This window comes from Aulonocara sp. 'chitande type north' Nkhata Bay, linkage group LG6 (genome assembly GCF_057382095.1).
Source record: "Aulonocara sp. 'chitande type north' Nkhata Bay isolate Kocher_YH1m ecotype deep benthic linkage group LG6, A_spYH_male_GT1.1, whole genome shotgun sequence".
Lineage (NCBI taxonomy): Eukaryota > Metazoa > Chordata > Actinopteri > Cichliformes > Cichlidae > Aulonocara > Aulonocara sp. 'chitande type north' Nkhata Bay.
Window position 1 is genome coordinate 19,184,127 of NC_141349.1, and position 15,830 is coordinate 19,199,956.

Consider the following 15,830-nt stretch of genomic DNA (forward strand, 5'->3'; position numbering starts at 1 on the left):
ACAACTCTCCACTCTCCTCATTCCTTATTGGTTAAAAATGAATTAATAAATAAATAAAATGATTCTCCCGTTTGTAAAGTTTTTGTCTGTTCAGGATTAGTAACGAATAACTATACACACACAAAGTGCACAAATGGAGACTAGTGTACAAAATGCCCCCACACAATTGGACATGCTCTCACATTTAGCGTGCACACACTGCACGACATGCACGCTCACCATCTGAGAGTGTTGGCTGTGAACAGCTTGGCCACACCACGGAGAGCAGAAGCAGGGGCATATGTCAGTGTGATGGTCTTTTTGGTTTCCCCGGCGACATAAAGGTTGCCTGGCTTCGTGTCCTTGGGGCAAATGGCGTATGTGTGTGCGCCCGCGTGTCTTTGTGTAAGCATGTGTGTGTTTGAGCTGGATGTGCTGTTATGTTAATTTGTTTTCAGATAAAGAGAAGTGTGTTTTTGCGTGGATTTCATAGCGCTCGCAAATTATTGGGAGATGATGTTCATGTGTGCCTGTTGTTTTTTTTTTTTGTTTGTTTGTTTGTTTTGTTTTTTTAAAACATCTTGTGGTATCTACATGTTTTTCCCAGAAATCTGGGGATCAGGTTTACAGTTGGGGTCGGGCGAAGGTGAGGCAGGGTTAAGCGTTAAGTAATTAGGTTTAGGCTTGCTTTAAAAGCTCGGAGGCTGAGCGCAACTTAATGAAATATCATCTGAGGTGATGTTTACAGTAACCCAGGGTCGTGTGTGTCTGTGTGTGTGTCTTTCCTTGCAGAAGAGAGGAAGTACAAGTGTCACCTGTGTCCTTATGCAGCCAAGTGCAGGGCTAACCTCAATCAGCACCTGACCATCCACTCTGTCAAGCTGGTCAACACAGATGCTGAGCAGATTGTCAGCGCTGTTACAGCTGACTCCACCGAGCGCAAGAACTGCCCGTACTACTACAGGTAGGACCACGTGTTACCACCACACCTGCTGAGGACATCTCAAGCCAGTACCACATAGTGGATTTAGGCTTTTCAAAAAAATATATATATATATATATTTATTTCTCTGATGCACAATTACACCCTCTCTCTGCCACTGCTACATGTTAAAGGTTTGTTTTCATTTTATCTGAAACATGCTCGTTCGCCTTCTTGCTAAAGGTTCAGATGAGGAGATGAAGTAGATCTGCTCTTGTGTCTGTGCTTTTCACATGAACCAAGACCCAGTGAACAGTTGTGCAAAAGTCCCACATTTCCTTATGTTTTGCTGGGAAGCTGAGAAATGAGTGTTGCAGAAATATGTTAGCGATACATGGAAATACAGTATAAAAAAACAAAACAGAGTTTGAAATTCTAACAAGCTTGAGAAAGTCAACATTTGGTGTGACCACCTTTATTCTTCAAAACAGCCTGAACTCTCTTAGCAGGTTTTCCTCTGACTTCTTTAAGTAGTCTTCAGGATTAGTTCTCCAGGTTTCTTGAAGGATAATCAAAGCTCTTCTCTGGATGTTGGCTGCCTTTTGTTCTTTTCTCTGTCAAGATGATCCCACCCTGCTTCAATAATGTCGCGTTCTGGGCTCTGGGGAGGCCAATCTATGACTGATGGTGTTCCACTGCATGTGTGTTTGTGTTTTGTTTTTAAATCCAGGATGCTGGACACTTTCCTGTGCTCATAATTCCGTCATTTTTCACAAGACCCCCAACAACCCTGGCTGAAATCCAGCCCCAAACCATGACACAGTGTCCACGGTGTTTTACAGATGACTGTAGGCACTCACTTGTTGTATTTTTCAGTCCAATTCGTGTTTAATGTGGAACACTTCAGCTTTTTCTCTTCCTTAAGAATGACTTCTTGACAGCCAACCTTCCACTGAGACCATTTGTGATGGAGCTTCAGTGAACAGTAGATGGATATCAGCTAAAGGGCCAGATGCATCTGTCTGGTCCTGTGTCGGGTCTTTGCTGTTTTTGTTTGTTTTTCTATTTTTTCTGGATCTTTTAAGGATGTCTAAAATTGCTGTCCATAAATCAATTTATGATTGATAGTTTTTATTTGATTTTTTTGTTTGTTAGCCCTGCTATCTTCTTTTCTCCTCCTTGTCCAGTTTTGTAAAAAAAAAAAATTAAGGACATACTGGACACCAAATCAAGAATCAAGCTTTTGGGGAATCATCTTGTTGGTATAAAAATGGTCTTTTTTGCATTTTTGTAGATTCAGCTATTTGTGTGACACGCTGCTAGTTAGGACCTGAATCAAGTATTTAAAATTGGTTCATCCCTTCAGTTAGGTGCCCTTTTTCTAATTAATTAATTTGTTTTTTTGCTATTGCACAACAACACTTTAAAATAAATTAAAATAGGTCTTGTTCCTTGGAAGCAAAACATAAAGTACTGTAGCTTAGCATAAAGAGTGGTGTGGCTTTTTTGGAGGACAACAAACAAATAAACTCACTTGTGGGGTTTTTATTATATATATTTAAAAATAAACAGCTACTCTGTTCTGGTAAAACAGCTTGGATTTTGATTTGTGAGCAGCTTGGTTGAACAAACAGAACTTAGCTAATCATCTCTTCTTTCTGTAAATGTCTGCAAAAAAATCTAACTGGATGAATTTCCAAGATGTAACTGGACACTTTAATGTGTCCAATGTCTTTTAAAATAGGTCAGTTGCACTATTTCTGAATTGTATGTTATCTTCAGCAGTCTTTATCACGTTGAGAGGAATGTAGCTACAACATACCATTTGGCAGTTCTTGCAGGGAAAATCTAACACTGAAGCGGCCCGTCGGCCTCCTCTCATTCTCACCCTCTTCCTCCTTCTTCCTCTCTGTTCTCTGTCCAGCTGCCATGTGTGTGGTTTCCAGACGGAGCTGAATGCCCAGTTTGTCAGCCACATGTCGCTCCATGTGGACAAGGAGCAGTGGATGTTCTCGCTCTGCTGCAGCGTCTGTGACTATGTGTGCATGGAGGAGACCGACATGAGGAACCACATCAGCACTGGGCACACAGGTACAGATAGCTGGCCTGACTTTTGGTGGTGACAGCACTGATGAGAGAGTCTTTGATTTTTATTTTTGTTTGATTGTTTGTATGTGTATTGTTGGAGTGAGCTGATGATCAGTTTATGGAAGAAAATGTTAGGAAAGTTCTGCAAAAAGAAAAAATACGCTCCAACTCATCAGCAAAGCATGAAATATTCACACAATTTGCTTTTTTTTTTTTTTTTTTTTTTTCTGTTTTTCCTAAACAGAAAAGGCTCACCCTCTGGCGAGGCTGAAATATTAGACTTTACTGTTTCAGCCTCCTGCTCTGTCTCATTAGCTGCTGGAAGGCTAATGTTAGCTGCGTGTTAGCATACTGCTGCCACGCTACTCGCAGCTTTTTGAATGATTCACATTTCACCGTTTCCCTCCTCGTCTGCTCTCCTCGCGTCTAGTCCCACCCACAAGAGGATGCAAGGAGTCCAGGCAAAAAGCGTCCTTGAATCTGAACCTCATTTTTAAAGCGACTGGTTATGTGTGACATGTGGCAGAGATGCATGGCCTGCCCGCTGTTACACTGTCACAGCCTACTGTTGGATAGCAGATGTCAGATGAGACTACCGGCGTTCAGGAAGAGCTTTTATATTTCAACTTAATAACTCAACATTTCATGTTATTTTCTTATTATTTTGTATCTTAGGATGTTAATTGTATTTAATTTAAAAAAAAACAAAACACTTTTGGCTTCTGAATGGCAAAAAATGACTTGAATTGATGAATTTCTTTTCAGCAGCAGAAACAAGCTTCTCATAGATGCACTTAATGGATAAGGAGGAAGACTTAGTTGTAGAGTCCTCCTCATACCATGGGCCAGATTTACTAAAGGGGGGGAAGGCGCTATACTCCTGTGGTTAGTTTTACGGGTGATTTACAGATGTTGCGCTCTAAATCACTTGCGTCTTTTTTTGAATATCGAGCGCAAAACATGTCTTTTTTCCATCTGAAATGTTGGTGTAATTGGCAGTAAATCAAAGTTTTTGTGCATGATTTAAATATTCCCCTCCAGATATTAAAGAAAGGAACTAAAAGAAATACAATATTTTCTTTTTCACACCTAAACCTAATTTGGTGTAAAACGTATAGGTGTTATCTGTGTCTCACGCCTCTGTAATATGTCATGGGTGCAAACGGTGCCACAGAGGATACATCTGCGCACCCTCAATCAGGCCTCCTCTCTTCGTTCCTGCCTCCTCTCAGTGCGTTCTAGGAAACGATAGATGTTTCAGAACGGCACACTAACATGATTTCCCGGTCACAGGTAGGAGGAGATGAGGAATCACGTAAACTCGATGGAGAACTCTTTCCCATATGGGCGGGACTTAACCGCACTCTGCGTCTTTTAATCTCCTTTCCGCTCGCTGTTGTTTCTGCGGGTCCTCAGACCTGTTCTGCAAAAGTACCCGATTCAGCTCCCGCAGAAAAAGAGATTTATGGAGTTATTTTCAAAATTACTCTCGCATGGAAGAGTGGGTGGTAGCTTACACATTGTGGCTCTTGGTCGCAGCTCAGAATATAAATACAGTGCGGTATTTGGACAGTGACACATTTTCTATTATTTTGGCTCTGCACTCCAACACATGGAGTTTAAATTTAAACAACGGGTGAGGTTAAAGAGCTCTCCCCCCCCTTAGCAGCGCAGATAGGGCGAGCAGGGCAATCGTAGGGCTCCTCCTCTGCTCACCTTGTCTGTATGTAAACAACTTAAAGGTAAAGTGCTCGGTAATAAGCATTTGAGTTGGCTGGTGTATGTGCGTTTTGTGAACAGATATCAAATTTGAGAGAAATAAAAAGCATAATCACAGCAATATAAACTCTGCCACTGTTTAAATATTTATGGGCTGCTTTTGTGTAATTAAAGGAAATCACTATGGGCTGTTTTAAGCAAAAACATCATAATGTAACCCTTGATAAAAACACATTTCCGAGGACAGAGGGAAAGACGAGCGGCAGAGCTGGGTTTCATAAACAAGTCTCCTCCAATCGACCTTCTTTGGACTTTTAAAGCTGCTGGTCTGAACCTCTGGTGGTCGATATGACTGTTTTTGTCTAAAACAGCTTTGTCCAGTTTATTGCTGACGTTGTGCTCCTCTGCTAGTGCTCCTTGTTTGTGTGTGTGTTTGCTCCTTATGTGTGGGTGGGAGGGTGGGATTGTCCGGCCCAGACAGCTGAGGGGTCTTTCAGAGGCCACGGCGGCCTTGTTTATCTGAGAAGGTTGGCCCTTATCGTGCCTGAGGGGGGGGAAATCAATAGGCCTCGGGTCCTTTTGGAGACGAGCTGGGTTTACGATGCCACTTTGGCCATCTTTTAAGTCTCTCAGCGTCTCTTGGCATTTATCTCAGCTTCGCACAAGATGGACACCAGTGGCAAACGCACAAACGGTGGCGGGAGGGGGTACGAGCGACTTCAACTGTAGAAACGTGCATCCCGCCTTTTTTCGTGAGGGATGTTTTAATGATTTGTCAAAGGTCCTGCCCATTTTTGGTGAAGTGTCAAAACTTCAGGTGGTCGGAGAGGGTGGGCTCAGCAGCCTGTCAGATGTGTGGACACACCCAGGCGCGAGATGGCAGAGAGCTCACCGGGTGTTTGAGCCGACCCCCTCCGGTGAAGTTTGCAGTGAGTGGGGGGTGGCGGGGGCTTGTGTGGGTGGGATTTCATAAGAACGGAGGAGTGAAAATTTGCCTCTTTATTTCTCTTTATCATAAATGTTGCTGGACAGTCACAGAAAAGTTATTCTGTGAAAGAAAATTAAATATTTCTCAGTTAAGTGTGTTTTAAGGTCGAGTCTCGGTGGCTCAGGGCATTCCCTCCCCGCTTGCATCTTTTGCCATTAGCCTTTGGGATATTATAAGAGAAGGCCAGCAGATGATAAATACTGCAGCAAAGGAGACAGAGGCACGCTGTATTTAAAAGCTGCTGAGACCGTGCTGTGAATGACCCTGGTATATTTAGATTTGATTGAAGGCGCTTCGTCATCTTGTGATACCAGGCGGGGGGAGACACATGTGCGCTGCATGTGCACATTCCTGTACATTTTATGCTTGTGTGTGTGTGTGTGTGTACTAGGCTGTTATTAAAAAGGTAGGTCAACCATTTCAGGATCGGTGCAGGCTTTTCCTCCCTCCTTTTTTTTCTTTTCCTCTCCCTCCTGAGTGAATGCCCTTTGTTGAGCTGTGCCCTGAGATGCTCCCGCCATCTTAGCTCCTTTGGCCATGACCCGAGCTCCTCGCCCCTCCCTCCCTGCCGCCCCCTCCGCTCTTTATTCCCTCTCTTTTCCTACTGAATTGCAGACTTACAGACGGGGATCAATAAAAGCACACTGCATCTTGATTGGACTGGCAGCAGGGCCTCAGTCAGAGCTCAGGACCATCGAGCCTGCCTGTTTTCATTCTGTTTGTGTATGCGTAACAATGGGGATCTAGAAACCGATGATGTGTCGCTCACAGATTGTGTAGATTTTTATTTTCTCTTCACTGCCCCTGCAGTTTCTCTCCCCTGCTTATTAGATCCTACCAACAAACGTTTCTTTCTCTCTGTGCTCCGCCCTCCGGCGTCCAGGTCTGAACTCGAGAAGTCCCCTCAGCGAGACCAAGAGCACCTCATCCTCCCTCTCGGCCCTCAGCGACTCGCTCAACAGCTCGGAGGGCGGAGACCTCACCCACGGTAACGAAGAACTCAAGAGCCTGTTAGCCCCGCCCTCCTCCGCCGGCAGCCAGTCCAGCTCCGGAAGCCACTCGGGATCAGGAACCGAGGACAAGTCTGACAAAGGCAAGGGACTGTGGGAACTGTTGCACCCAAATACACTTTCAAAGCCCCTGAAATCTCCACAAACTGAATTATTCATTTCTAAATGAGCAAGAATCAGAGTTTAGGTGTTCTGAAAAAGTTGTTTAAAGTGACCAAACAAGCAAAACTGACATGTTTTTGAAACCTCGCTGGGGTCAAACTGATCAACAAATCTCTTGGCCAAACAGTTTGAGGGTACTCCTCTGATTGAGAAAGTGAGTATTAAAGAGATCCCGTCTCCATAATTACCCTTGTCTTTTGAAGATCTATTAAGACTAAATGCTTTGGTCAGGAAGGTGCACGCTGGGCGACGGGCTCAAGAAGACGGGACAACGCCCCCAAACCGATTCCGTCCTTCAAAAACACACTCATTAATTCTCAACCAAGCACAGCCAATGAGTACATACTAACTTGATTCACTTAATTGTATTCGTATGTGGCCTCATCGAGGATGCTGTGAATTGTTTTGTTTTTTTTTCCTTTTATTTGGATGCTCTGCAGATTTTATCCATGAAGGTTAGTTTACTCTAAATGAGAGTCTGTGTACAAAAACCATGTCCCGTGTTCTGAAGTCTGTCTGTACTGTAGAACAGAAAGAGGTTTTTGTTACAGAGCGGTAAGGGGTCATTTTGTTGCAAGAACTGCAGGGTCGTGTGTTTTTTAAAGAGCTCGAGCCCTTTTTTGGACTCAGTCAGGATATTACAGCCGCTGCTGCATCTCCTTGGACGTCCACTTTCACGATCTGTCTCTCGTGAGCCCCTTTGCTTGAACAGAAGTGCAGAGGAATTTTACTCCTGCAGCCTAAGAGGGCATTATTACACCTGACCTCTCCCTGTATCTGAACTCTCTCTCTCCCCTTAGCAGATGGGCAACCTCTGAGATTTCGTCCAAATGCAGATCAGCTTTCTACAAAAAAACAAACCCGGTCTTAATACTCACCGTTCTCCTCCTCCTCTTGCTCTCTCTCCAGGTTTCGAGTGCGTCTTCTGCAATTTTGTGTGCAAGACGCGCAGCATGTACGAGCGCCACCTCCAGATCCACCTCATCACACGAATGTTTGAGTGCGACGTTTGCCACAAGTTCCTCAAGACGCCCGAGCAGCTGCTGGAGCACAAGAAGTGCCACACCGTCCCCTCCGGAGGGCTCAAGTAAGGAAAGCAAGTACAGACAGAGGTTCCTAACTCCGCCCGTCCTTCCCCTCCCTTCCCCTCTCAATTCACTACACACAAAAATCACATACTGTATATACACACTCATTAGAGTACCTCGTGGGGTGTGCTTGTAACTTATTATAAATGCAACATTTTTAAAAAATGCACAAGCATATATAAGCATTATTCATTTAAATAAGAGCTGATTGTAACCAACACGTTTTTTAATTTGAAGATTATTTGGGCCGCATGCCTTTAATCGCCTAACCTCCCTTTTAATGGTTATTATCTGCGGCCAGCAAATGAAATGATACTTGATTCAGTTTTTCTCAACAGCCTGTCTTGGCAAGTCCAACTTATTAGACAGCGGTCTGTGGGTCTGCAATAGCTGTTGTGAACAGAAGGGAGAGTGGAAAGGAGATGGAAACGGGCTTCCCCTCAGGGTCTGTTGTTCCTCTGCCCACAGCTAACAGGCATGCCAAGGAAAAAATATCTTAGGAAACCTGCATTCCACAAAACTACGTCCCTCCCTCCTCAAAATAACAGACACATGGTGCACTCTGCTGTTGATTATATAAAATTTGTTGGCACACCCCTAAAAGATAATCAAGCGCGTTACAGGCACCCCATAATCACAAATGTCTAAATCACTCGCAGTCTGTTCAGTCTAAATGCATGCAGTGGAAAGAATGAACAGCCTTTAAACACCAGTGTGAACAAACACACATGCACACTGCATATGGTTCCGTTATTTTTAATGTATTCTGATAAAGCAGCCTTGTTTTTATTATGCTACAGTCACACTAGAAGAAAACGGCAGTCGGAGACCGCAGTGCGACCAAAAGTATTGCGACTGTGCGCAATCAATTTGAAGTTGTTAAATTTTTAGAGACTAAGTCTGCAACCGCTTGTGGTCAGTTTTGCCTTCAAAGCAACTTTGGCACATCAAGATGGAGATAAAACGGCAATAGGCTGGAGTCGGTCGGCTATCCGTTTCAATCTAGCAATCAGTCAACTAAATTGCAAATCTGTTGTCGTCTACATGCACAGAATTTCATATTAACTACTTACGTTCAGAGTCCAGCGAGAACCTCAGAAATATCTCCACAAATAGTGACGTAGTTGCCGCAGGACAAATATTTGACTACAAAGTGACATAGGCGCTCTGCGACTTCTGTGGCTTTTATAGGAATATAATGGAATGCAGCCAGTCTGCAACCAGTTGTGCTCATGGTTGCAGACTGACTCTGACTGATTGTAAGATGTTGGCAGTCTGTTGATAAACTAATCAGCAGCTATTTATAAACCTTCACCAATCTGTCTGAGAGTCGCTGCACTCAGACCATGAGTGTTTTCAAACCGGTTGCCTCCCACTAGGAGACCTGTGCGATCAAAAGTGGTCACAGAGAGGCTGAGAGTTCTGCGCACTCAGCTGCCGAATGTGGAAGAAATTCAGCGCAAACACCGGACAACCACCAACTTTTCCTCTAGTGTGACTGAGCCATTAGCACCGACTGTGTGTACAGCTCTCGTCTCCTCACGCTTCCCTCTCCATCACCATACTCCAGTCCCACAGGAGCCTTTGTTGTACTGTGACACGTCCTTGTGACATTTCAGGCCTGTCAAGCTAACATAAAACTCATCTGCTGACCTCAGCACCCCCCCCCACACACACACACACACACACACACTGATAATGTACCAATGTACTTAAACACACCTTTAGCTTCGGCCATGTTAACGCCACTCTGGATACAAGATTCAAGCTTCTGTATGTGTCTTAAAAAGTAAATGCAGATGTTTTGTGAAGATTCATTTCAAGCAACACGAGTCATGTTTTGTTTTTGTTCTCGAGTCTCTCACACAACTCCAGTCCCGTGCATGTGCAGAACCATCGAATATCATTATGAATACCGCCTCATCTTGTCACGAAAGACCTGTGTTGTACATTTTTTTGTTTTTTGTAGTTTTTTTTTTTTTTTTCTGTTCAGCCATCAGTGAAGTTCTCAACATTGCTATAAATGTGTGGAAATGGTAGCATTTCACTGAATGAAAACAGGAAGCTGCTTAACAGAGTTGCACTGACTTTTATCTCATCTGAAAATACGAATGCAAAAATGACACAAGAAGCCCCTTCATAGCTCGAAGACCTGCACGGCGTCTTTTAGTCGTTACCTCGACACGTTACTGCTAGCTGTAGTGCGAGCGATTAAATGTAAAGGACTTCTTGTTTAATGATTTAACTGTTTGTCTGGTGTACGTTTCTGAAGCCAGATTAATTTTTTATGGTACAGTATACAAATAATATAGACCTGGATAGAGGACATTTTAAACGGGAAGAACAGAGCTCTTTTGATGTCTGCGTATTCAATTCGCTCCAGCTCGACTCGTATACCTTACTGTTAACATCTGCATATGTGACCTTCTGCCAGACTCTTACTTTCTTTAAGCCACTTTTATATTTACTAATAAAAGCAGGCAGAATTAAGCCAACTAGAAAAACGTTAAAGAACCTTCGGGGAAAATTGCTTTTCGATTGCCTGCATTTTCTTACCCCCCCTTTGAGCCCAGATCAATACTTTTTTTTTTTTTCTTCACCCTTCCCTCCCCCCTCCCATCCTGTGTGCGCACACACACATGTATGCACTCGAGCAATGTAAAGTGTTTCTGTATATGTAGGAGTGTGTAGAGAGGGAGAGAGGGCCTTGACCATTTCGAGGTTTTTCTGAGGTAATTCTGTTCTGCAGGGTTTGTGAAGCGCTTTGGGGCCCAGAGCAGATGAAAGGTGCTATTTAAATGTAAGTGCCACTCCATTCCTTCATTTCCCTTCATGTCCTACTGCTCCAATCTTTTTCTCCTGCCTGTCATCTCCCCTACCCCACACTGCCTCACCTTCCTCCTTTCCCTCCCCTCCCCTCTCACACATGCATACCTGGTCACTTCAATTCTTTCACCATTAAACTTCCACACATACCACCACGTGCACACAGAACTGTACATTGTACTCAATTTTCCTTTATCTGTCCTCCTCCTCTTCATCATTCTCGTGTTATTAAGTTTCAAGGTGTCTTACATGGCTGTGGACATACATGTTCCTTTCAGCTGTCTTTTGCTTTTGTGTGTTGTGTCCTCCCTCCCTGCCCCCCTTCCCTTCCTCCCTCCGTCCTTCCTTCCATTAACCAGGTGCCCTTTTTGCATCTACTCCACCAATCGTCCAGCGGCCATGGAGTGCCACCTTAAGACGCACTGTAAGATGGAGTACCGCTGCCGCATCTGCCAGGGACTGTGGCCCGACCAGGCCTCGCTGGAGGCCCACATGCGCAGGCACCGCCTGGGCAACCACTACAAGTGTGAGCAGTGTGGCTACTTGTCCAAGACGGCCAATAAGCTCATCGAGCACGTGCGCGTGCACACGGGCGAGCGGCCCTTCCACTGCGACCGCTGCTCTTATAGCTGCAAGCGCAAGGACAACCTCAACCTGCACAAGAAGCTGAAGCACGCGCCGCGCCAGACTTTCGGCTGCCAAGAGTGCCCTTTCACTACCACACACCCCTTCGTCTTCAGCCGCCACCTCAAGAAACACCAGAGCGGGGGAACGGGGGGGGTGGACGGAGCCTTAGGGGGAGGAGGAGGCGGAGGAGAAGAAGAGGAGGAAGACGAGGAGGCGGTAGGGGAGGAGCTGCCGATGGAGACGTCACCGGGTGGCTCGTCGTTGCAGAAGAGCCAGGAGAACTTCCTGTTTGGCGGCGGCGGTGGTAGCAGCAGCGGAGGCAGCGGGAGCAACAGCCCTCTCATGAGCCTCACGGCATCTCAGGCGCTTCAGTCCGTCGCGCTGTCGCTCACGCTGGGCAAGTCCCAGCAGCTGGACCCCGCCGGCCCCCGGCACGGTTTGGTTAGCGCCAACGGCGTTGGCGGCGCCACCCCAAGAGACCCCAGCGGAGCGAGCGTTGCCGGCGACGGCGGCAGCCCCTCCCTCTTCCTCCCTTCTTCCCGCCACATGTTGGAGCAGTACAGGAACTGCGACCGGGCCCACCTCATCCCCCTCACCACCCTGTTCACCCACAACAGCCGCTTCACATTCCACTCCCAGCTCCACTCCAGATGGCGGCCGGCCACGTCTCCTCTCCTCTTCTCCTCCAACTTGGCGTCCCCCTCCCGCTCTTTCCCCTCACCCTCCTCCCACAAACACTCCTTCCTGGCCTACCTGGGACTGATGGAGAGGGCCAAGACTGTCTGACCTCACCCGCCACTCCTCCTCCTCCCCCGCTTCCTCCTCCTTCCCCTTCCTGCTCTTTCCCCTCACTCCTCGGACGGTGGTGTGAATGACACTTGACCACTGCGGCGGGAGCAACCCTTTTTTCCAATCAGACCAGCAGAATAAGCTGGACCAGAGAAAAAAAAGAAAAAAAATAACATTTATAAGAGAAAAAGGCTGTACATGCTAAAATGCATTTATATATAAAAAAGCTGCTTTTCTTATCAGTTCTATCAATTGAATTATTACTACTTCAGCATCAATTACTACTCTCTTTACCTGGTTTTTTTTTTTGTTTTTTTTGTTTGTTTTTTTTTAAATATTTTGTTTTTGTTTGTTGTTTTTTTCCCCTGTTTTTAAGCATCTGAATGACCTGGACCCAGCTGCATTACCTGACGGAACTCTCACTTTTATAGCTAATTTTTCGTTAGTCGTTTCGAGGAGACAAAAAGACGAAAAACAAAACTCGCAAGTGCTACAATTTTAGTGCATTTTTGTCTATCGCTATTATGCATCGGAATAGCATGCCTGTTTCTGTGTTTCAAACTAGCTTTGACGTCATTAGGAAGCGAAATTCGAGATATCCTTGAAGTGTTAGCGGTGCAATTGTGGACAGAACCAATGAAACGGAATGCTTTTCAAAAGCAACGCCTCAAACCACGCACTTACTTATTTATCAATCTTGTACATAGTTTTATAGCCCCCCCCCCCTTCCCATCTTTTTTTTTATTTTTTTTTACTTTTATTATTATTATTATTTTTTAAATTTCTGTTTTCTTTTTGTTGTATAATGGTGAAACGGTATTGTGCGTAGCTGCTGGCTGATATCGATTCCATCTCAGAGTTAGTAGTTATTTCTAAGCTCAGAAAAAAATATATGTAAGCTGTGACGATGTAAATATGGAAAATCCGACCTGTCATCAATCAATCTAAATATGAAATATTGCAAAAAAAAAAAAAAAGTTACAAACATCCGTTCGTCTCTCCTGAGACGGGATCGATGTCAGAGCAGCGTCACATGCAGAACTATGTATCACGCACCTATACTTAGAAGAGATATGAGATAACTGTTTTGTGGAGGTGACCCGCTCTCGGGTTTAGCGAGCTAGCCCGCAGCAGGCGTCACCGCAGGCCGATTCAATGGTGCTTTTTGGAGCTTTTGTAATTTTTTTGTGTACAAAAAAAAAGGAAGAAAAAAAACTGTTCCAAAATGACTTGAATGAATGTATTTTTGTTTATGTACATGGAGAAAAAAAAGGCGATACAGAAGTGTGAACAGTCAAGAGACGTCTTCAGTGCTGGTAAAGGCGGGGAAAGTTAGTGTTTGGTGGCCTTTCTGTGTCCTCGTTTATTTTTATTCTCATTTTTTTGTCCTTTATTTTATTTTTAACTGAGCCTTTTACATCATAATAAATCTTTTCTACTAGCGTTCATAGAGAGCCCGTGACGAGGCAAAGCTCCTGTAGGTGCCACGATGAAGCCAAGCCGGGCCTCTGTTAGGCCGGCAGACACGGTACTGCTTTTAGTCCCCCCGCCTCCTTCCCTCGTGTCAACCTTTTGAGTTTTAATTGCACTTACTTTAGTTACACTTCAAGCCAAAAGCACTTAAACCTTTTATTTTACACCCCCCCCCCCCCCCCCCCTTTTTTTTAAGTGCAAACTTAGATCCACCAAGTTAGCATAATGTGAAGTAGGCAGTAGTTGCTGGAAATGACTCAATCAACACCCCTTAGTTTCACATTTAGACGTTTCTGGCGGTGCAAAAGGGTCTGCCTCTGTGAAATCAGAGAAAGCAAATGAATACAAATTGCATGAATTAGACAGTAGAGGTCAAGCTCCCCCTGGGAACTAAAGGTCCCAGGCTAAATTGTGATAGCCAATTTTGCACAGTGCTGCACTTTTTGATTATGAGACTATGTATTTATCCGCGAGAATGCTCGAAAACAAGTCTTTTTTTTGTTTGTTTGTTTTTTTTTTTGCAAAATGGAGCGGCACAAAAAAAGAGCTTTACCCGTCATCGATCGCGTTTGTGTTTCCTAAGTGGTCTTTAAGCCAAAATCCCTTATTTGTAAAGGGGTTGTTTTCCCTTATTATTTCCATGTGTCTGTTTTTACTTGTGCATTTTCTTTTTTTAAAAATGAAATATTGTTGCATGTTTATTTTGGTTTTTTTTACTTCACTTATGTAAGGTAAAAACAAAACAAAAAAGAAGAACGCATCGATTGGACAGAGAACGTAAATCGTCAAGACCAAATTGTAACTCGTGGCAGGACGTGATGTTAGGATGGAATCCGTCACGTCCTGCTCTGGAGTGATGCCTCGATTGTCTCCCCCCCTCTTCCTCTTCTTTTTTAAATTCCCGTTTGTTCCTTTTTGTTCTGTCGACGTCTGGCATGCTGTCTCTGGAGTAAAGGGAGCATCTCTCCAGCACACACACAGACACACATACACACACTTTCCTTGTACTATCTATGTTATCTTTTATACTCTAGTGCCACTTGGTGGAAGGAAACCACCTGAGACTTCTGAGAATGAGTCAAACTAATTGTCAGGGTCCAATAGAGGAAAAAAAACAGAGATAAATAATAAAAGAAAAAGAATGTCTCCTCTTGACACCTTTTTAAAATGTCTGCCTTTTTAATACAGCGTAATCATGAATGGCTGCACTTCTTTACATCCTCCCCCCTCCCTGTCTCCCCCCTTTAGTTTGAGTGTAATGTTTAAAAAGGCAACAGGGCTCTCTCCTTTTGAAACCCAGTACTCTTAAGCACTTATTCTCTTTATTTTGCCCAACTGTAAGCAGCACAGTGACCTTTTTTTCTTTTTTTTAATGCTTGACTACCTTTTTGAGCACTTCAGAGTATGCATGACATTGTCCTCTAGTTCTTTAGCACTTAATTGTGTTTCAAACTAACTCCCCCTCGGTTGCATTTAGTTAGCATCACACTGCACTGTCTGCAATCAGTTAGCTTTAAGTTTGGCTGTATTTTATGATTAGAAAAGGCTCAACTATCTTAACTTTTGGCACTCGGTAAAGATTGGTATGTGCTGTACAAAGCTTTTTTTTTTATTACTCCATTGTCAAGGCTGTACAGGGTTGTGATGATAACTGGTAAATAGATCATTTGTACTTTTTTTTTTTTTTTTTTTGGTTTTGGTTTTGTATTTGTTTTTCTTTGTTTGGCATTATTTTATGTTCAACTTGCCAGATCTAAATGTAACAGGATTTGAAAGTAAAGCTTACATCAGATATTATGTCGGCTGTCTTGTCTTTTTCTTTGCGATATTGTTGGATTTCGACGCTCACTTAACCGCACAAAACATCTTCACAGATGTAGGTTTTGGGGGCTTTTTTCCCAATCAGAGACGATGACCAAGACTTTTGGCTGATTTCCCCAAGGCTGTCACCGCAGCAGACCAATGTTGCGTGTTTGATTTGGTGACACTAGATGTCCTCCCATTTGTGTGGGCTTGATACCCAAGACCAGAGTTGGATTAGCTTGTGATCCAACGTTTTTCATACGCCACTTTGCATTCAATCATTAGTTATTATTCATCTCTGGCTCTCTTCCACAGTGTCTCTTTCCGTTTTCTCTCCCCGATGGCTCTTCTTCCTG

At 44.1% G+C, this 15,830-nt stretch overlaps 1 protein-coding gene across 2 annotated transcripts in view; it reads left to right on the plus strand.

The window, feature by feature from the left end:
- The window catches only part of znf827 (zinc finger protein 827), a 76,938-nt gene extending 61,266 nt beyond the window's left edge, over positions 1-15,672 (plus strand). The window contains exons 10-14 of one of the 2 annotated variants that reach the window (XM_086295407.1): positions 772-943; positions 2,826-2,992; positions 6,580-6,789; positions 7,778-7,955; positions 11,142-15,671. In XM_086295407.1, the coding sequence (XP_086151533.1) occupies positions 772-943; positions 2,826-2,992; positions 6,580-6,789; positions 7,778-7,955; positions 11,142-12,195 (1,781 nt within the window). In that variant the 3' untranslated portion in view covers positions 12,196-15,671. Of the gene's footprint in view, positions 1-771; positions 944-2,825; positions 2,993-6,579; positions 6,790-7,777; positions 7,956-11,141 lie in introns of both variants that reach the window. The other variant, XM_086295406.1, reaches the window with a different exon arrangement.
- Positions 15,673-15,830: the final 158 nt, after the last annotated feature.